General features: G+C 38.5%; 1 protein-coding gene and 1 long non-coding RNA gene across 4 annotated transcripts in view; one reads left to right on the forward strand and one right to left on the reverse strand.

Annotated features, from left to right (window-relative positions):
- Positions 1–325: 325 nt before the first annotated feature.
- Positions 326–10,790, forward strand: LOC143723600 (uncharacterized). Its single transcript, XR_013197152.1, has 3 exons — positions 326–465; positions 9,745–9,836; positions 10,655–10,790. It is a non-coding gene; the product is annotated as an uncharacterized LOC143723600 (long non-coding RNA).
- The window catches only part of tmeff2a (transmembrane protein with EGF-like and two follistatin-like domains 2a), a 67,081-nt gene continuing 53,998 nt past the window's right edge, over positions 10,014–23,096 (reverse strand). For 2 of the 3 annotated variants that reach the window (XM_077216243.1, XM_077216245.1), the window contains 6 exons: positions 19,117–19,216; positions 12,939–13,087; positions 12,561–12,620; positions 12,319–12,442; positions 11,802–11,960; positions 10,014–10,907 (listed from right to left, as the gene is read on the reverse strand). In XM_077216243.1, coding sequence (XP_077072358.1) covers positions 10,811–10,907; positions 11,802–11,960; positions 12,319–12,442; positions 12,561–12,620; positions 12,939–13,087; positions 19,117–19,216 — 689 coding nt within the window. In that variant the 3' untranslated portion in view covers positions 10,014–10,810. The remainder of the gene's footprint in view (positions 10,908–11,801; positions 11,961–12,318; positions 12,443–12,560; positions 12,621–12,938; positions 13,088–19,116; positions 19,217–23,096) is intronic. The other variant, XM_077216244.1, reaches the window with a different exon arrangement.

Raw genomic sequence — 23,096 nt, forward strand, 5'->3', positions numbered from 1 at the left:
CACTCTCCTGCCTTCTGCGCCTCTCTAAAAACAACATTCCCAACACTCCACTTAAAAACTTCTCACACACCCAGGGGAGGGGCCTGCCTGGTTGCTGTGGTAGTTAGCCCAACCCATCAGAGTAATGCGAGTAAAGAGTGTCATTGTGAAAGTGTCCCATTGCATGTGTGTATTTTCCCTGTGCAATTTCAGTGTTGTTTGATCAGCTTGAATTTGCAGTCGGTAATGTTTTTTATAGTGCAGTGAGGCATTTCTGGACAACACTAGCCACAGGAGTGTTTGTGTAAAGGAATGTGGGTGTATCTGTTTCTATGTACATGCACCTGAATGTCTCTTCATTTCATCACGAATCTCTGCTGGTGTTTTGTCTCAGACTGGGGAAAAGTCACATGGGGAAATATGTAAATCAGTGTTTGGACAGTGAACTCAGTTAATCTGTGGCCATGGCACCGTGCCGACATGAGTGTGAGTAACTCTTTATTTTTGGGTCAACTATCACTTTAGAAATGTAGAAGGAGAGCAAAAATGTATTTAAAATGAGCAAATTATCATATAATTTAAAGAACAAACAACATATTTTGCAATTACTTAAATGCTAATTGTGCAGGATGAAAGTTCAATAAACAAAGGACATCCAGCAGACAGCTCAGTAATCATAATGATAAACTAGTAATAAATGAGTGCATTAGGATAATTTACCACATGTACATCTTATATGAGCTATTTGAAGGTACAGTATAAATCCAGGTCAGGCTTTGAAAATGATCAAAGTATTGAATCTTGCTCAACAGTCTGAATGAACAAAGAGAAGGAACGACACTAAACCATTCAATGATCCATAAAGTAAACATTGTGAAATAAATGCCTCACCTCACCTGGAAATCTGGTGTGGAGCTCATATCAAAAATAAACACGCCACATTTTTCTGTTTCGACCAGAGGTCATTTTCTGGATAATGACAATCAATAGGGACAAAGCAACATGCATAACTTAGATATTTGTAAGAGAGTGTTATTAAAGGACACTAACATAAACATAATCTCCAACATCTATTCATTGCCTGAGAAAAAAGGCGTTTGCCTCCCTCTGAGGCTGCCTGCATGCACACACATACGCAAAGAAAAACACTGCTAATGCTTCCTCTGTTGTAGTTTGGTGGAGTATGTGAATTCTCCCGTCATGTGCTCAGATTATAGAAACAAAGCAAAAACCATCACCCAAGTGACCCCACATCCCCACATCCATAGGTCATGCCAAAACACATTACACTAGATAGTTCACTCAAAAAATCATTTATTCACCTTCATATTGCTCTAAGCCTTTAAGACTTGTTTTATTCTGTGCATAGGCGTAACTTGCGGATGGGACAGATTGGACATGTCCCCACCACTTTTTTGCCAAAGTCGATTTCGTTCCCACCACAGGAAGGTTTACAATGCGAAGAAAAAGCATTTCCAATCTGTCGTTCTTGTAAAACATGTACATTACAGTAAAGAGTGTAACACGTTTACAGCCCCTAAACACTATGGACTGCATGCACTTTTTTACTTTGTGATCTGACTTCCCATTGATGTTATTATTTTTATACTGGACAAGGTACCCTGCCCCTACCCCTACCCTACCCCTACCCCTACCCCTAAACCTACCCATCATAGAAAACCTTCTACATTTTTACATTTTAAAAACACTTCATCTAGTATAATTTATAAGCTGTTTTCCTCATGGGGACCAAAAAATTGACACAAAGTCAATGTAGGGAAAACCAGGCGCACACACACACACACACACACACACACACACACAAACACACACACACACACACACACACACACACACACACACACACACACACACACACACACACACACACACACACACACACACACACACACACACACACACACACCTGTCCCACTAGATTTATTAGGCGGACCTTCACAGAACATTCAGGGTGTTCTCGAAACGTTTAGGGGAACATGTTTTATTTGGAAATTTGATGTTCCCAGAATGTTCTCAGAATGTCCTTGCTGGTGTCAATGATGTTGCCTGGTAATTAAATATAATTTTTTTATTAATATTATAAAACAAGCGATTCATTCTTAAACGTATTTCTAGCCTTAGGCCTATACTCTTTCATTAGAACGTATGTGATTCCACAACAGAGCATCAGCCTTGAACTTTCACATTGTAGGCTACCTTGCAAAAAAGATGCGGAAAGAGGCAGAGTGTAAATGAGTGAGTTTTTAAATTTCATTTTCAGTTCAAAACCCCAAACAACCATGTAGCTAGAGATGTCAAGACCAGTCTTAACCTTGGCATGTTTGCATTTCATTTTTCAATTGTCTAGATGTAGTTCAGTTTTTTTTTTAAATAATATTTTGCAGCATGCTCTGTTCAAATTTACTCTAGGTGTCAGTGCCATTGGCAACTGCGTCAACATCCGATGTTGCATTTTGGTTGGAAATTAGGCTTGTTTGAGATGCGCCTGGCCTCGCCTGAAATGTGTGTGAGAGTAGGCGGCTGCAGTGAGCGAAGGAGTGAAAAAAGCGCAGGCAAGCCGGACAGTTTTCTCTTCTCGCAGTGGATCTGACACCTGTGAGATCAAAGATGGATAGGCTACGCGGGATTCACGCTCATGCAGAGTGTTGCTAATAAACTGGAATTTAAGTTCTGTTGCTTTTATATGAAAATAAATAATGAACAAGACACCCAAAGTACAAAGTTATTTAATCCCATTCCAAATACGTATTTATCAATCATTTTTTCTTTAATACAGACATGTGTTTTTATTTTTATTTTTTAATAAAAATTACATCACATAACCCATTGCACTGTCAGAGAGTTTGGGAATATTCAGACATAATTTATACACATAAAACATTTTAAAAGAGAACAATAGCCCTATCACGGTAAAAACCAATAAGCATTAAGCCATGTCGTCAGCAAGTCGTTTCACATTATGCTTTTGATCAGCGCAGTTGGTGGAGAGCAACTGTGCGCGACTGCAGAATCCAATACATCTGCCTTGCAGTCGCGAGAGTTTTTTGACATACGTCAGCATGACATCAGAGCAAGGCGGACCGCACTCGGACACATTTCTAACCGGCATGCATCTTGTGGTGATCACCTGTGATCGGTTCTGCGCAGATTTTGCTCATCTCAAACAATATTGTCTTGTTGGCGATGCGCCATGACTCGCCTGAAATCTAGTCGAGAGTAGGCGACTGCACTAAGGGGAGGACTGAAAAAAGTGCAGCAGGCAGGACAGTTTTCTCTTCTCGTAGTGGATCAGACACCTGTGATATCAAAGACGGTTATAGCGGGATTCACGCTCGTTCACACTGTTGCTAATAAACTGGATGTAATTGAATTTCTGTTGCTTTTATATGAAAATAAATATAATGAACAAGACAACAAAAGTAGGGCCTACTTCTTATTTAATTACATAGGCTACAGTAGACCTGTTTATCAATAATTGTTACTTTAATTACCGACATGTTTTATAGCCTATATATTTTTTATAAATATGACAATAATCAAATAACCCATATAGAGATCACACTGTCAGAGAGTTTGGGAATACTAACACATAATTATACACATAAAAACATGAGATCAGAAAAACAGTTTAAAAGAGAACAATACATCACGTTTATTTAAACCAATGAGCATTAAGCTGTGTCATCAGCAAGTCGTTTCCCATCATGCAATTGATCAGTGCAGTCGGTAGAGAGCAAGGGGGTAATCCATCAGCCGGAAACTGAAGCCTCGCGGGTGCCGCCATTGTAGCAGAACTTCACCTGCTGTTAGCATTCCATTGACTCCCATTCATTTTGGCGTCACTTTGACAGCGAATAACTTTACATCTGAGGCGTCCAAATACTTAATTTGTCCATTATTTATTTCTAAAGAAACACGACAATGTATAAAAGGCTCCATTACTTTGTATCATACGTTATGGCCCCGTATAAGCCGTTTTTGTAAAAATAGGCTAACAATTGCATCATAACCACGCGACCTTCTGTCGCACAATAGAGACATTACCGTATAGACAGGAGGAGATGCTCGCAGGCAATCTTTTACTGCCTATGAGGCAATCGGTGGGACATAGAGGCATAAAGTCAAGGGAGAAGCCCATAGATAGAGAGTCCATAAAAGCAACGGGACAAAATATTTCAACAACTTTTTTGAGGAATTAGGTGATTCAGATTTGTCTTGGCACAGCTACTAGAAGATTTACAACTGTCAGACTGTCGTCCCGCTCAGATTGAGCCTGCGCAGTCGCTCAGCCATCAGGCAGGAAGTCCAATAATCGGGCTTCAGTCTTCTCTGTTGAAATCAATGGGGTCGCTGTGTCCATTTCTTTTACTGTCTATGGTAGAGAGCAGCTGCGCTCGACTGCAGAATCTGACACGTCCGCCTTGAGCTCACAAGATTTTTTTTACATAAGTCAGCATGATATCAGAGCAAGGCGGACCGCACTCGGATCTCACGGTGATCGGTTCTGCGCAGATTTTGCTCATCTCAAACTAGCCTAATCAAAGTTTGGTTGACGACAGAACGTCAGACTTACATCAGCATCCGACGTCGGACAGACCAAAGCTGTGCCCATTGTCACCAAAGAGTATTAATCCACTACTGACCATGAGGGAATGTTCTATTAACTTTCCAAATGTCCTCTTTGTAACGTTCTTATGTGACCAAGTTATAAAATAACTAATATGGTACGCTCCCTGTCATATAAGGAACCTTAAACTGCAGCACTTTCATAACAAAAGAGGACATTTTATAAATTTCCCTAATGTTCTGTTAAGTTTAAGGATTTTTCTTTCACCTTTAGAGAACTTTTAGGGAACGTTACACAAGGTCGCTAGAATGTCCCCTCCTGGGTGGTTCGCTATCTTTGCGGGGACTCACCATGGTTATTAGGCTATAGGCTACTGCACAAACTGTACATTCTCTCCCCCTGACACGAACCCTACCCATCACAGAAAACGTTATGCATTTTTACATTATAAAAAAAGAAAGAAAAAAATGAATAATTTATAAGCTTGTTTCCTCATGGGGACCTCAATTTAGATTCCTAAGGTGTCACAAGTCCCCATGAGTCAGTGTGCATTCGGTTGAAGTCGTCATTGGGATAGAAAAACAAGCGCACCCATACACACGCACACGCACACACACACACGCACGCACGCACGCACGCACGCACGCACGCACGCACACACACACACACACACACACACACACACACACACACACACACACACACACACACACACACACACGACTCATTCCAGAATTGCGGGTACATTTCAAGAAAGAAAACAAGTTTTTTAAAAAATAAAAAAGTTTTTCTGTTAAACTTTTTTATTTTCATAGAATGCACTTTAAATTCAACATTTTCATTATCTGCTGATCTTAAACTTGTAAGATTTAAAATATTAAAATTGAACATCAGTGTACTAACAGAAAATTTTTTCAACTCTGTTATACACAAATTGGGTTGACAATAACAGAGTTGACCATAACAGAGTTGACATTTTCCACCATTTTGTGCTTTAGCTCAAAATGCTAACCTCACACCAGATATCACATGGCATGTCTAAAAACTGAATTTTATGGGGTTTCGCCATATTAACATTTTTTAAAAAGAGAATGAGAGATTCACTGCAATATCACAATAATAAATTTGACAAATGATTAATTTACTATTGGTGTATCCTAAACATTTTGAATGAGAGAAGAATAATGACTGACATCACTGCTTTCTAGAGTTTCACTCCAGAGGAAGTGACATCACTTGATGCAAGTCACATGCTTTTTCTACAAACGTTTTGGAGGTTTCTTTTTTATAACAGAGGTAACAGAGTTGACCAGAACGTAGGGACAGACACAAAATCAATTTTTTTATTAATTAAATTACAAATAATACAGAAAATGTGTATATTCTATGCAAATGTTTATATAACTTAATAGAGTAAACACAAAAAATATTTGAAAATTAGACAATGGTTTCATGATAATTCAAGTTGAATGTATGAATCAGGAGGCAGAGACAGTCAATAATCGGTGGAGTGGGAGTCATTTAGTTAATATTTCGCATACATTTTTTTCTCTAAATATACATAAAGCATTATTTTTAGTGATAGTGTAATATAATTTGTGTTATTATTCAAAACTGATTCAAAAAAGGTTTTTTTGTAAATAAAAGGTTTATCTGGGAGACTCGAAATATACCCCCCCCCCCCCCCCCACACACACACACACACAATCTCTCTCTCTCTCTCTCTCTCTCTCTCGCTCTCTCCTCATCTTCTTTTATGTTCCACAAAAGAAAGAAAGACAGACCGTTTTGGAATGACATGAGGGTGAGTAACTTATGACTGATTTCTCATTTTGGGAGAAGTATCTCATTAAAAATCTTCACAATAAAGAGATTCCATAATCACCCATTATATAGTGCAGTGAGGCCTGACCTCTGCAGGTTGAAGGTACTTACTGCAAAAAAGCAAACAACAATAATAAAATAAAACAAAAACAAAACAAAATAAACAAATAAATGCACTAACCTGGAACTTTTTCACCGATTTCAACCTAATTCACTATCACTATAACTTTAACACCTATCAGCAGTCAGTTCTCAACTCCACACACACAGGAACCCAAACCATCCTCTCCCACTACCAGAAACCTTCTCTTTACCTTCTCTCCGCTAACCGAGTAAGAAGTATCTAAACTTCTCCTCTCCAGTCATCCTACCACCTGCCCTCTAGACCCCATCCCCTCACACCTTCTACAAGCCATCTCTCCCACACTTCTACCAGCACTCACACACATCATCAACTCATCCCTCCACACTGGCATTTTCCCCTTCAGCATTCAAGCAGGCTCGGGTAACTCCACTGCTTAAAAAAACAACATTAGACGGATCACTTTTAGAGAATTACAGACCAGTCTCTCTCCTACCATTCATTGCGAAAACACTTGAACGAGTTGCTTTCAACCAAGTGTCATCTTTCCTGTCTCTGACCAACCAGCTAGATGTCAACCAATCTGGCTTCAAGAAAGGCCATTCAACCGAGACTGCACTACTGTCGGTCACAGAAGCCCTGCGGATCGCAAAAGCTGCTTCCAAATCTTCATTTCTCATTCTGCTGGATCTTTGTTCTGCCTTCACATGTGAATCATCGGATCCTTCTGTCCACCCTCTCATCAATGGGCATCAAAGGAACTTCCCTCCACTGGTTTGAGTCCTATCTCACAGGTAGGTCCTTCAGGGTTACATGGAGAGGCGAGGTATCCAAAGCACATCAACTGAACACAGGGGTTCCTCAGGGTTCAGTTCTTGGACCGCTCCTCTTCTCCATCTACACCACATCATTGGGACCCATCATACAGGCACATGGTTTCTCTTACCATTGCTATGCTGATGACACCCAGCTCTACCTCTCATTTCAACCAGATGATCCCACAGTAGCTACACGTATCTCAAGCTGTCTGGCGGACATCTCGGCATGGATGAAGGAACATCACCTGCAGCTCAACCTGGCAAAGACTGAGCTTCTCGTCCTCCCTGCAAAGCCGTCTTTACAGCACGACTTCACTATCCAGCTAGAGTCATCCTCAATCACCCCATCAAGGTCGGTCAGAAATCTTGGAGTAATATTTGATGACCAGCTGACCTTCACAGACCACATTACAAAGATAGCTCGATCATGCAGGTTTGCAATGTATAACATCAGGAAGATCAGGCCTTTCCTAACTGAGCATGCAACACATCTTCTCGTCCAGGCCCTGGTTATTTCTAGGCTTGATTACTGCAATGCTCTTCTAGCTGGACGTCCATCATGTGTTACTAAACCTCTACAAATGATCCAGAATGCTGCAGCCCGCCTTGTTCATCTCACTGCATTGGCTACCACTCGCTGCTCGGATCAAATTCAAAGCTTTGACACTTACTTAAATATCTACCACAGACTCAGCTCCGTCCTACTTTCACTCCCTACTACAAGTCTACGTCCCTACTAGAACCCTACGATCGGCCAAGGAGCGACGGCTCATGGTGCCATCACAGCGAGGCACTAAATCACTCTCCAGAACATTCTCATTCACGGTTCCATGCTGGTGGAATGGTCTTCCCACCCTCGTCCGTAATGCAGAATCCCTGACCGCATTCAAAAGACAACTGAAAACTCATCTCTTCCGTGAGTACTTAACATAAAAAATAAAATAAATAAATAAATAAATAAATTCTTCTCTTTTAAATCTTTCCTTCCCTTTTAAATCTTCCCTTGTCTAGTTTTTGCTACTCTGAGCAATGCCTGAACTTTGTATTTTGAGCACTTCTTGCGTCGTTCTTCCCTCTTCACGATGACTCGCTTGCTTTAGTCCTCAGATGTAAGTCGCTTTGGATAAAAGCGTCTGCTAAATGACTAAATGTAAATGTAAAACTGAAGCTGGACCACATGCTTAGGCCTAGCCTAATTGAATTTAGCCTACTTTAATGAATGCACGTTGCACCTAGTGGGATAGGCCTAATAATACTGTAAAACATCTCAATAATGTGTAGTGTTTCCTGTCCGCTACGTAAAAACAACCTGTTGTTGATTCTTTTCAATGAGAGTCTGTAGATCGTCTTTCTCTTTAGTGTCATTATTCGTGACTGTTATTGAAATGTCACTCATAGCGTTGCATGATTTGTGTTTCAGCGTCATGGGAAAAATCCAGAGTATGCAGAAACATGTCACTGCAGAGCACACTATGCTTGTGTTGCATTTAATTGCAACCTTTGTTTAAATATTGGATGCTTTTCTGGTAACAGGTTTTCCAATATGACTGTTAGGTAAATGCAAACTCCGGCTCTGGTGAGAGATCGCGCGCATTAATGAGAAAGGAAAAGACTTCAGCCTTCATTAGCCGAATGGTAGCTTACAGATTTCTTTCTCTCGTCTCTGGGACCTTTTGACCATTGATGAAAAAAGCAGAAGATGGTAAAGACATTTGAGAGATAATTTGACAATTTTCCTCAGATCTTAAAGGCCCTGAAGAAAAGTGTTTCTCAAAGCCTTCTCAACCACCCACATGAAATGCTTCTCGCCTTGCATTTCAGCCTGGCAAGATTGGACAGTTTTAGTTTATTTTATTCACCCTTTTTTGTTCTTCAAGAATGCAACAACAAGAGTCAAATAATTGTTGTCTAATATTTTAAAGCAGATTTTCCAAACCAGGTTTATATTAAAAGTGAATTACTGTAAAATAAAAAAATCAGTAATGCAAATACTATAAATGACATTCAGAGAAATATAATATAAGAAACACATTTATGGTTTGGTTCAAAACCTTGACATGGTTCTGTCTGATGCTAAGATACAATGAAACAATGACATTCATTTGAAAGCACATGTAAGCCAATTAATTGTGAAATTATGCTATGAAGGTCTTGGAATGGATCAGATATTGCTTTCTTCACGCGGCTTGGAAATTGATTCTGTGTTGCTAAAAAAGCAAAGTATGTCTACTATTTACCTTTATCTTGCAATATACTGTTTGACTGGAACATTGTATGCAAATTCAGTTTTTACGGCACCACAGTGTCAACAGGGCTTCAATTTCTTCCTGCATTGTTGAAGACACTTGTGTCTAAGTGGAAGCAGAATACAAACACATATTTGTGCACATAGACAAATGTATGCTAATTTTCATTAAGGACCTCTCTCTCTCTCTTACCCCTGTGGCACACAGACTGTCTGACAGGACAGGAAGTCCCCGGACAAGGAATGTCTGGAATTTCGTATTCCTCAAGGGTCCTCCTGTTCTTCACATGACCTTTAGTGGTCAGTAATATTCTCAACTTTTGAATAGCTCAGCTAATTCATCACCTTGTTAAAAAATCTCAGACTGATAGTATATCATCTGTAGTTGCTAGTAAGTTAGAAGCCACATTATTACTCCACATTTGTCTTTATTCTCCTTGTTGCTTTTTTTGGGAAATTAAGAGGTTAATTTCGAAATGTCATCCAGGCTGATTTTATTTGATCAAAATACAAAAACAGTGATATTGTTACAATTTAAAATAACTGCTCTCTATTGTAATATTTTAAACATTTGTGCTGCTTAATATTTTAGTGGAAACTGATACATTTTATTCCCAGGGTTATTTGACAAACAAAATATTAAAAAGAAAAGCATTTATTTGAAACAGAATTTTTGTAACACTATAAATGTCTTTACTGTCACATTTGACCAATTTAATACATACTTGCTGAATAAAATGATTAAAAATTGCTGATCCCAAACTTTTAAACGGTAGTGTACATGATTACATTACATTAAAAACAGCAAAATAATTGTTGAGATTGATTTTGCTGGGCCTGTCAAAGCCTCGCCATGTTTATCTGTAGAAAATCATTTTTCCAGTCCCACTACAATCACCTGAAATGAACTTCAAGCCAGATCCTTCAAAAGTCATATCATCCACAAAAGAATAAACACACAGTGCTTTGTGATATAAATTATTTATTTACATTACAGAAAAAGGACCCCATCAAGACAAACAAATTAACTATTGGAAATATTACCCATACTTAACCAAATAACAGGACTTGTCCTATCATGTTGTCCTAAAATTCTCTGTTTGTTTCCTGTGCCACAGGTGCAAGGCATCGTGTGTAGAACCCATCGTTCTCCGTCCTTCCATCCCATCATCCAGCAGGATGCAGTGTCTCTGTGGGGACGGAGATTGAGTTTTTTTTATTTTCTGTCCAAACTACGTTTTCCATGATTCTCTGCTCATGAGCGGTCACAGCGCTCAAATGAGGCGGGTGGAGGCGCGCAGAGTGTTTTCAGAGTTGTAGTGCATTGTGTTCTGCTTCTGCCGGTTGATTCTGTTGGTCCGTGGGCACTTCCTGTGGAGGAAGCAAAAGGACGTCCTTATCATATATATATATAACTTTTTTATGTATATTTTTAATGAGCAGATTTTTAAGTGACAATATGTGCATGGCATATATGAAAAACAATACATAACAATACATATAACTTGCTTCCACCAGGCAGCTCTATGTTATTTCTAATCGAAACAATGCCTGGAAGAAAAAAAAACCCTTCATATTTCAGAACTTTTGCTATAAAAATATCTTGTAATGTTTAATGAGAGTTTTTAAAAGATTGTTTCATGTATGCATCTGCATTAGTATTCATCAGGCAATTTCCACAGCTATGATTTGAATGCTCACCAAGGCTGCATTTATTTGATAAAAAATACAGTAAAAACTGTTTTTGAGAAATATTATTACAATTTAAAATAAATGTTTTCTATTTTAACATATTTTAAAATGTAATTTATTCCTGTGATGTCAAAGCTGAATTTTCAGTGTCACGTGATCCTTCAGAAATCACTCTAATATGCTGATTTGCTGCCTCAAAAAACGTTTCTTATTATTATCATCAATGTTAAAAACAACTGTGCTGCTTACTATTTTTGGTAGTTTATGTAGACTGAAGATCTGCAGTTTAATCCTTCACCCATCACTTCTAATCATGATCCATGAACATACTGATAACACTCCCTCTTCTGATGCGCATTTCAGTAGATGGGTGAGTTATTTAGTGCTACTAGAAGTGCTTTAGATTTCACTACCATACATACATCCTTCAACAATGACCTTTCACAGAGTGTAAAAAGGCTCCTGCTGGCTGGACCTCGCACTCTATAAAGAGCCGCGAGTGTGTGTGATCTACACATGAGGTAGCTTTCCTTCGCAGTAGCACAACGTGCTGTGGTGTGTGTTTATACTCACCGGGTGATACACAGCACCACTACACATATGATGGCCACCTGCAGGGCCCCAATGACAGACGCGATGAGGACGTAGCGGAGCTTTCCAGAGCCAGGCACCACGTACAGCACATTATACTCCTTAGTTTCACACTGCGGACCACTGAATCCTGAGTGACAGCTGAAGAAAAACACAGCATTATGTACTCGTTAGATGTGTGTTTTAGTACTATGTGGACTTATTTAGGTTGTTTAAAGAGTCCACACGGTCTCTGTAATATCTCTATTCACGCCCACAAACACATTTTCATTACTTGAGGTAAAATCAAACAAACAAAAAAGTAAACTTTTTCTCATTTTTGTTTAGTTGAAATACCTTTCGTGGTTTGAGCACTAGGGGGAGACAAAGTTCTATGGTATAGAGTTACATACACAATCATAAGAAGCTGTGCGCCTAAACACACACACATATTCACAAGGTATTTTTCTAAACGGGTTATGCTTGAGTGATCAGACACATCATGAGTGTGTGTGTGTACCTGCAGGATGGTGTTGAGAGCATGTTGGGATATTCACAGTCTCCGTGAACACAATAGTTCTTATAGTGCTCAGGGCAGGGGATGTACAACCCTCTTGCCACCTCTGAAACCTCAGGCTTCTCCTCTATAATTCAAACACAGACACACACAAGTAGGTCAGAACAGTTGAAATCCAAGGGCATCTTCAGAACCACAGGACATACATGTTAAAATCAACTTTTTATTATTAAACACACATTCACCTGTGTAGTCTGTTCTGGCATATTGTCCATCTCCTGCTTTGGTGCCTGTAATCATGTCGCCTACAGGATAGAAATGAATTCAGATGTTAAAATGAACAGATCTGCCTCTGCCAGTCTGCTGGTTATATAATAAACATGTTTTTTGTTTTCATTTGTACATTGTCATTTTGAAGATGATATTTAGAAAATTGCTATATTCTAATGATATGAACATGAATGGACTTGATTATGTAACAGTGATTTATAATGTTCATCTTTCCATGTGTTCTCTCTTGTGGTGTTATATAAATGCAAATTAAATGGAAGAAGACATCATGTAACAATATAAGAAATTAATATATAAAGCAATCATTAATTATTTCAAAATGGTCTTCTTACCCTGACAGTGACCCAGGAACTTGACCTCGATTCGTTCCTGCCGCTGACACGATGCCTCTTTTACCTGGCAGGGGTTGTCATAAGAACGGCCATCTGACGCACACACAGGGTTAAAACTGATGTGGGAGCAGTCGATGTTACAGACGCACCTGTGTAGGGAGAAACAACACAGTAAATAACAATTACTGTCAAATCAAAGACGGTGAAAAAGATCATTAAATAAGTGTCACACCTTGTTTGATCAAGCTGTCAGCTAAAAATAAGTCACCAGTTTGCATGTCTGGAGTGTTAAAGTATTTGCTGGAGGGATTTCAATGTTTCACATCTGATATTGAAGCAAAATCTTTAATGGCCTCTTTGGAAATAATGCATCTTTTTTGGCCTTTTACCAATTTTATGACTATTAATTAGGAGAGAGAGGACAGGAATTAATGGGGAGGAGGAAATATCCACAAAACGTCACATTGGAATGTCGGCTGGCCAAATTTGCAGCGCACAACAACACAGCTCAAGGCCTGGGTATCATTGCAGATTTCCTCTTTCAATTTTAATTCTCAAGCACAATTCAGTTAAATTCCGATTAATTCAGCTATATATCAATGTCCATTTTTCTTACACTTGAAAGTGATTCTCTCTCTCTTCTAACTTAATAGAAAGATATTATTTTGTGGTACATTGTCTTTATAATGCATCACAATCAATACATATTTTAAGAATCATTATCAAGTTTAACTGAAGATTGATATTTAACCCATATCTAAAATAACAATCAATCATCAAACTTTTCTTATGGCCTGCAGCAAATGCATTTATAAAAGTAAAATAAAATAAACAAAGTACTGATCAGGTTTATTGTGCCCCCGATCCGAGTCTTTGAATACTGAGTAACTGCCGATACCAAGTCCCGATCCGATACTTGTATTTTCTTAGTGCTTGGTGCACACTTCAAGTTATTAAAATCAATCCAATGTATACAGGGCCGTTCAGAGAGTTTCTCAGGGGCTTAAATGTAATAAAGGGGCATCTATCATTACTGAGTGTTTCCAATAGAACTACTACTACAGTAATCATAGACATAACACACACACACACACACACACACACACACACACACACACACACACACACACACACACACACACACACACACACACACACACACACACACACACACACACACACACACACACACACAATGTATGTATGCACTCACTGTATAAAGACATTGGTAGATGTAAAAGTAGAATTAAGGGTAGAAAGCATGACACTTGGACTTAGGATAGCCGATACCGTTCAGTTAAAAAATGTCAAAATCGACCCTGATCTCGATACTTGAGATCGGCTCGGGACATCCCTAAAACACATTTATACGCTATAGTTCCAAAGGTTGGTAAGATGTTTATTGTTTTTGAACACAGTCTCTTTTGTTCAAAAATACTGTATTAATTTGATCAAAATTACAGTAAAAACGGTTATATTATAAAGTATTATTCCAATTTAAAACATGTTTTATATTGTAGTATATTTTAAAATGTAATTTATTCATGTGATGGCAAAGCTGAATTTTCAGCATCATTACTCTTCAGTGTCACATGATCCTTCAGAAATCATAATATGATATGTTAATTTGGTGTCAAGAATTTTTTTTTAATATAATTATCAGTGTTGAAAACCATTGTGCTTATCATTATTATTTTGAAAAAAAAAAATCTATAAAAGAAAAATATACAGAACATCTACACAGCAAAGTCTGTCCCACAAACGACACCTGCTAGGAACTGCTTTTGTAAGAGCCAGTTCTGCAAAGGGTGAACATTACGACTTTAATGTACACCTCTCCATCATGAGTGTGTTAAGCTCAGCATTTTCACAGGCCTCCTGCGATACTACAGCGCTGCAACATACACAGATTACAATGGTAAAACATACGGGCCTCTTTAGAAAAGGTCTGCATCAGCGGGAACGGTAACCTCGCATAAACATTAACTGACATTCATAATTACCCATTTGGCTTGAGGCTGAATGAATTACCATTAGAAACAGATTAACACCAACATCAACAGTGTTTTTATGATGTGTCTACTCTATAAATGTTGATAAGGGTGTCAAGATTGCAAATATAATGAGTAAGGTCTTTTTTCATCTACTCGGAACAGCGTGAAGCTAGACGGGAAATTTTGGGAATGAATGTGGATGGGATTGAATTGGATGCAGCAATGATTTTCAACCTATAGCACATACTTGAGACTATCATCTCAGGGGCTTAATAACTAGCACAGAGAACTGGCTTAGCAACCAAAGCACTGCGAACACATCAGCGGAGAATAATACAACGCTCCGTTTCAAACGAGTAATGATGAATTTCAATGCTTTGATGTTCCTTCGCTCGTTTTAATGGCTGCTCTTATTCACATACCTTCATTAGTGACGGTAATGAGCTTACTTGCATGTGCGTATGTACGGATGAAAGGCTATGCACTTCTGACAAGGAGACAAAGACGCATTGAATGACGGACAAAGTTTCTTACATTTGCGACAGGCATGCAACACACACAGATTTGTATTCATGTGTGAACTAGTCATTCATTTCTACCTGAGAGAACAAAAAATCTGTCATCTTGTCTTTACTGTGTATGTTATGTGAGTTTATGTGGTATTTCCCAGAGGAGTTGATATACAAAGTTCTGTCATGAAACTGTAGATGGCACATGCTGATAGGATCCTTGACCCAATCTGCTTGCAGTCACATCATTCTCTTTGGGGCACAGCTGATTGGTTCCTGCTGCATCAGTAGCCAATGAGCTCGCTGCTCAACATTCAAATACTTGCCAATCATTTGCTGCAGCAGTTTGCAGTGCGCTTTCAGAAACCCTCCACCTTCCCCAGCTCCACCTGTGTAGATCTGCTGCAGGGTGATTCATGTATGCTTGTACAGCATTAGCAGCTATGAACAACAGCAGCAGTAGCAGCATAGCAGATCTATTCCGCCAAGTCCAAACACATTAACATTGTCACATTCATTACAAGGCCAGACTCTCCAATAGTTGTCATGACAGATATGAATTTGTGGTCTGTATCTTCAGCATTCAGGTGTTTCTGCTGTAGTTTCTCTCTAAAGTATGTGTGAGTCATCTTGTGAAGTGTGCCACTGCAGGAACATGTTGAGCAGAAATGACAATTAAACTGCCGTCCCCAGTCACTTCTCACTGCAGCAAACAGACGACAGTATAATTATAAATCTGTCATTATTTGTATGTGTGTGTGTGCTTTTCTTTCTTCAACTTTCCTTTTTAATATTTCCACCCTGCCAGTGTGAGCTTTAGTGGAGTAAGGAGCAGTTTTGTATTCTGGCACTACTGGAGTAATGTGAACTGACTACAAATGTGCAGATAAAAATATCTGTTTTAAATAAAGACGTTGACTGAATTGAACTATGGTATGAAGTCCACTCAAGGGCAACTTTGATTGTTTGCCATTGCTAATTGGGATCTGTAATGCATTGTAATTTAGATAAATGCCCGGGAACGCTGAATGTGAGATAAAACAAACAGGCACAATGATATTGAGATGTATTTATTATAAAGGACTGGTAATGGTCACACACGCACACTTCCGCTCCAATGTGACCATCTGTAGTGGTCATAAAGGCTAATGTGTCTTGAGAGCATGAATATTTAATGTCGCCTCTCACGTTATCTGGACACACATACTGCAAATGCACTGCATCAACAACACACACACACACACACACACACACACACACACACACACACACACACACACACACACACACACACACACACACACACACACACACACACACACACACACACACACACCAAAGATTTCCAATAGCAAATCAAGTAATAATGACTTTGCGAGCGAGTCCAACTGAAGGGACGAGATTTCCTTAAAAATGTAGGTTGTTTGGATGGTAGCCTCTGTATGTGTGTGAGCGTGTTTATCTTGTTGAGTGAGAGGATATGTCTTATTGATTTGTAAGAGCCATGTGGTTTCTCTGTTATCTAAACTTTTCCAGCATCTCCTGTGGGCTTCCTGTCTGTCCAGCTGCCCTTTACTCACACACTTTAGTTTAGTCTCTCTCTCTATGGCTGGATTATGATGCGGAGTCTGTACTTGTTGAGGATCAATCTTAGTTTTCAGGGTAATTTGTAGTTTAGTTTTGTTTCTTTAACCCAATGTTTCAAATGTTCGATTTAAATTAGTAGTGTAGAGTGTGTTAGTGTGTGTTATAGAGAGAGATAGAAAGATAGAATTTCAGTATAGTTTGTCGTCAGCATGTGTATAGGTATTAAATAAATTGTGATAGATGGATGGATGGATAGACAGATAAATAGTATCTATCTCAACATGCTGACGACAAACTATACTGAAATTCTATCTTTCTATCTCTCTGTATAACACACACACACACACACACACACACACACACACACACACACACACACACACACACACACACACACACACACACACACACACACACACACACACACACACACACACACACACACACACGCCAAACAAATCCGGTGCTTGACACAACACACAATCAGTACACAAACACAATGACATGTTATTAATGCAGCTTATAGCACTGATTTTATTTATAATCTCTCATCTCATTTTTTCTGTAATCCTTTCAAATGACGCAGGAAGATGGAAAAATGGAGCGAGACTTAAAAAAGAAGGACTTCTGATAAAGGGTATAGTGTTTTTTGCGGAGGAACAGTGAGGTGAGTGAGTCATCTGCAGTCAAGTGTATCAGAGCGAGGGGCCTGTCATGGGACCATCCCTACGACTCAGGCATAAATGCCTCAAATTGTGCTGATATCTCTGAGGAGGGAGAGGCCAGGCTGTTTCATTCTGATGCCTCCAAACACCCCAGCTCTCCAGCCAGTGCTTGTTGAATCTTTAGTGAATCTACAGGCTGTCTTTGCCAAGGCCGACATGTAATTCCCTTCAGACGCCCTGAGAGAGATAGGCAGGAGGGAAGAAGAGAGACCTATTTCTATTAAGATTAAAGGGTAGTCTCGTTCCTTCTTGCTGACAGTTTGAGCTGTTCACTGATGCCCAGGGCAATAAAACCTCCTCTCCACATCCACGTGTGGATTTTAAATATATGATGTAAGGATTTTTTTCATGTGTTTACAACTCAAAAATATAGATTTTATAAATTATAACCATTTCTCATTGAATATAACATAAAGATGTTGTCAGAATAGCAAATTCACTGCTTATAGTGGTTTTCTGGTTTTTATTGAATATTAAGAGTTATCAGAGCTGGAGCACCGGAGCTAAACAGCCATTCATCAGCAGAGATGAAACTGTCATAATTGGCCTTGTTTCTTGCTAATTTCTCTGGGTCAAGTTCTCAGAGTTCAAATTACAAGAACTGAGATTATTTGAAGTATATGGACGAATCTCACATATTGCCTAATGTCCCATATTCCATATGCTTTTACAGTACCAATAAATCACAAATCTCTTTGTTACTGACCAGAGAAAGCATTCACATTAAAGCATTCACATTATTGTCTCAATTTATTGAAGACTTCAGTAATGATCCCGAAAATTCCGCTTAGTCGTCACAGGAATAAATTACATTTTAAAATATATAAAAATAGAAAACAGGAATTATAATTGTAATAATATTTCAAAATATTACAATTTTTACTGTATTTTTGATCAAATAAATGCAGCCTTGGTAAGCAATTGACTTTCAAAAACATTAAAAGATACCAACCCACACTTTTGAACAGATTCAATACAATGAAAGTATGTGGACACCAGGGCTGTAAAGGAAGATTTTTAAAGGCAAGAATTTTGTGAATGACAAAACATTTTAGTCAGTTTCTCACAGAAATGTTAATATGCCCCAGAACACGTATAATACATAGTATATAGTGCACAGAATGCTCTTTTTGGAGCTTAACAGCCTCTGGTCCCCATGAGCTTTCTAATGTATGAAATAGAGCAGTGTGAACATTCTTCAAATTATCTTCTTCAGTGTTCCGCAGAAGAAATTACGTCATAAACGTTTAGAATGATAATACAGTGAGTATATGATGATTTCTTTTTATCCACTAAAGAAATGCTTGGCTGGGGATATTTTCTTTTTATTCTGTTTATTTTTTTAATTAGCTTTTGTGCTTACCAGACATCTTCTGCATCCACGTCACACTCTGCTCCAAACTGGCAAATGTCACAGGTGGACGTCTCCTTCTGTCCATTCTCCGCCGAACCCTCGTTCCCTGCTTAGATACATAAAGACGAGACAAGACAGCGTAAGCTAAAGGTCTGACAAATATTATTTGGGGCAAGATGAGCAGGCAATCACAGTCCATCTCTCACACACACACACACACACACACACACACACACACACACACACACACACACACACACACACACACACACACACACACACACACACAATGGATGGAGAGACAGGGGACAGACATAATTCTCATTCTGCCTTTGTCTCTGGCTCTCATGAGAAGTTCAAATCCCTCGCTGATCTTTCCTCAGCCTCACCCCTCATTTCATCATGATGATTTCTGATATGCCGCTCCTGTTCCCTGGCGATAGAGGCTTCCCAGGAGCCGACGCTTAAAGCCCCTCACTATCGCATATCTGCCCTCATCAGTGGACGGGGAAAAGCAATCCCATACGGCATGGAATTTAAATTACGTCTCCTCCTCGGAGGATCATCATTCCCCTTTGGATCCTGACCCTCCATTATGAGGTGCTATTTTTAAAAATTATACCGCAAAGACAGAGAGATGAGAAAAGAAAGGCAGAAGGATAAAAGGAAGAAAAGTAAAAAGAAAGAAATATACTAAGAACAACGTTAAAGTCACAGGTGTTTCAGTCACTAATTTGCTATAATTTTTGTCCCTCTATTGGATCTTTTTGAAATTTTTCATTTCTTTCAAAGATCAAAAAAAAAGCTAAGTTATTTTAAACTGTTTAAATTCAGCAATATGATAAATAGTACAACTGCTTAATACAACAGTTCAATAAAATATTATTTAGTCATTTTAACAGTATAATATCATTAACAACATAAAGTTAAGTAACTTGCATTTTAGACACAATAGTGCCAATAATTTTTGCAGTTTGCTCCACCAATGAAAATAGTAAGAAACAAATAGTTTGGCATCAAAATGAAAAGAATCAACTGTTGTGTCTTGATGCTAAATGAATCAGTGTTCTGACGAATCTATGGAGTAAATTATTCAATGATTCATTCATAGTAATTTTTTTTGTTTTGTCCCCCTGAATGAGTTAGTATGATATTCAGTGCCTCACTCACTTAAAAACAGCCACTTGTTTTGTTCCTGAACAAATCAGATTTGAACAAATCACTTGAGAGAATGATTCAAAAGGCTTGTTCGACTTGATCCGGCGCTGCACAGACCGATCAGTGAAAGACATCAAAGTACCACGAGAGTGATTAGAGAGCAGACAGCTGCGTATGCTTTTGAATCGCTCTCGCTGTACTTTGATGTCATAAACCGACCGGTCTGTGCAGCGCCGGTTCAAGTCGAACAAGCCTATTGACTCACTCAAAAGACACCCACTGGCATACCCTTATGAAAAAGAAGTATACTTCAAGTTCATTTTATGAAGTACACTTAAGTAATGTTTAAGTATATTTTTAAGTATAATTATGTTGTACGTATACTAATGTCAATATGTACTAGTAGAAAACTTGTAAGTGTACTATTTTAATACCGCTTGGGACTAAATTGGCCCACTTTTAGTATATAAAAGTATATGTTTAAGTGTACTGTAAGTGTACCATTAGTAAACTTTAAGTGCACAACTAGTTCATAATTACGTTTGTCATTTGTTCTGCAAGTGAACTTATGGGTATACTACTAGTTTTTTTTTATATTTTAATACGTGTAGCAAATTTTTAGTTTATGAAAGTAAACTTTGAAGTATACTCTCAGTAAACTACTAGTTTAGTACTTTTTATACTACAAGTTATACTTATAGTTTACTATTTATATATTATTTTTGCACTCACAGTAGGCCTATTCTACTATGTTCAAATGTTATTTTTTATACTTGAAAAATACCTTTAACTGTACTTTAATTTTAAAATCATTTTATTAGCTTCTTGCATCCTTTTTATCAACACTTGAATGTTGGTAAGTTTCATTTAGAAAGGCAACATTTTAAACAAAAAAGTTGAAAAAATCTCTTTTTTGTTTAAGACTATGCATTGATCAGATTCAGAACGATGATCAAAACACAGATGGAGTAGATCGAGTCCAACACCCCCAAAGCTTCACAGTCGTTTTCTCTTCATGTGTAATGCTTCATTTTCATTTGGTAACATTAAGCAGTTTTGATTTACACGCTGTTTAAAGGAGCAGTATGTAGGATTTTGGCCAAAACTGGTACTGCAATCAACTTCAAATTACTGTAGAGCGGTGTATCCCCTTCCCCTCCTCCCTGACTCGAGGTTGCCAGATAGGCTGCAGGATACAGCAGGAACGTAGGCTGCTACAGAAGCTTCCAAGGGCAAGTGACGAGTCCTACACAGTAGGCTAAGTTTTTTTTTCTGTTAATTATGTTTATGCTTCAAATGAGAGATGTTTTGCAAAGTAATTATATATCGCAAAAATTAACTAATGGCGATTAGCCAAATATAATAGTAAAGATGTACGCTCGTATGTGACAGTACATTGTTAGAACAGTAGAGATGCACCGATTGATCGGCTGGTGACCGGAATCGGCCGATTTTCACGTGATCGGCCATGACCGGCGACCGGCCGGTCAGTCTGACATATTCCGTTTTTTTTGCCGGTCAAATGCACTCGGGCGCCGCATGATTAACATCACGCAACATCAGCATCACACGTGCACACGGAATGCACATGTAGGAAACCTTGTGAATTACGGCCGTTTCACACCGCAAGCGTGAGCAACGCAGGTTTTTTTTTCCCGCCGTGCATGTAAATCAATGAGTGCATTCACACCAAGAGCAGGAGCAGCGCTTGAGCGTTGTGCAGGAGCGTCACATGAACAGCAGTGAAGTGGGGTTTCGGCGCAGAGTCTATTTTTGATGCGCTGCTCGCGCTCAATTAAAGTGATTGTTTAGCCTGGCTGGACATGTGGCAGACGAGAGAACAACTGTTTGCGAAATAAAACTTGCCATTGATGTACAAGTGATTGCAATAGGCCTGTGTGTGTGTGTGTGTGTGTGTGTGTGTGTGTGTGTGTGTGTGTGTGTGTGTGTGTGTGTTTTGAGAAACATCTTTATACTGCAAGGCTATATTTATTTTATTTTTATTTGCTATTTATATAATATTTTATTGCCATTAACTGTTATCATACAGAAGTTTAGTTTCCTAAATAAGTAAATATATCACTTTTATTTTTTTAGTTGAATATATGGAAAAGAAAATGGTTCTTCCATACCATAACACTGCAGATATGTGTGGATTTCCCACACAGTAATAATTTATATAGTTCTATTTTATTTAATTTGTTCAAAAAATGTTCTATGTTCTATGTCAAATGTTCTATTAAAAAAAGATAGAAAATAAATATTTGTGTTTGCTGTAAAGTGGTTAGAAAAAATGAAATCGGAATCGGCTAAAATCGGTATCGGCAGGCCAAACTCATGAAAAATCGGAAATCGGAATCGGCCAAGAAATTTGTAATCGGTGCATCTCTAGTTAGTATACTAACGGTAGGTATCTGTCATTAACGTAAGTACAAGCAAAAGCCTCGGTCACTGTGTGTAATCGATATCAAAGATACATCTATTCATTTAGCTGACACTATAAGTGAAAGCGACCAGCTGTAATTTTTATCTTACTCTGCAGTACACGTCCATACCGCTAAAATATGTGATGTGAAAGATTACATGTCATTCTATTATTTTTGGCTGCAGAACTTGCATGATAAACAATTAGGCTACAAAAGGTTCCAAGTGGGACACATTATTCTCATCATAGGCTACAATGTGCTTTTCATTGGTGTTTTGAACGTTAGAAAAAGTAATTTTACCGTGGAATTGCGCCTATAGTGCTTCCAATTCGATGACCCACCTCCTCCATATGAGCTAACGTAACGTTACTTTGCACGAACATGCATAACTTTGTTCGACTGTCA

Source organism: Siphateles boraxobius, unplaced genomic scaffold, assembly GCF_051911475.1.
Source record: "Siphateles boraxobius isolate OS27281-9 unplaced genomic scaffold, OSU_SipBor_1 7, whole genome shotgun sequence".
In the NCBI taxonomy this organism is placed as follows: domain Eukaryota; kingdom Metazoa; phylum Chordata; class Actinopteri; order Cypriniformes; family Leuciscidae; genus Siphateles; species Siphateles boraxobius.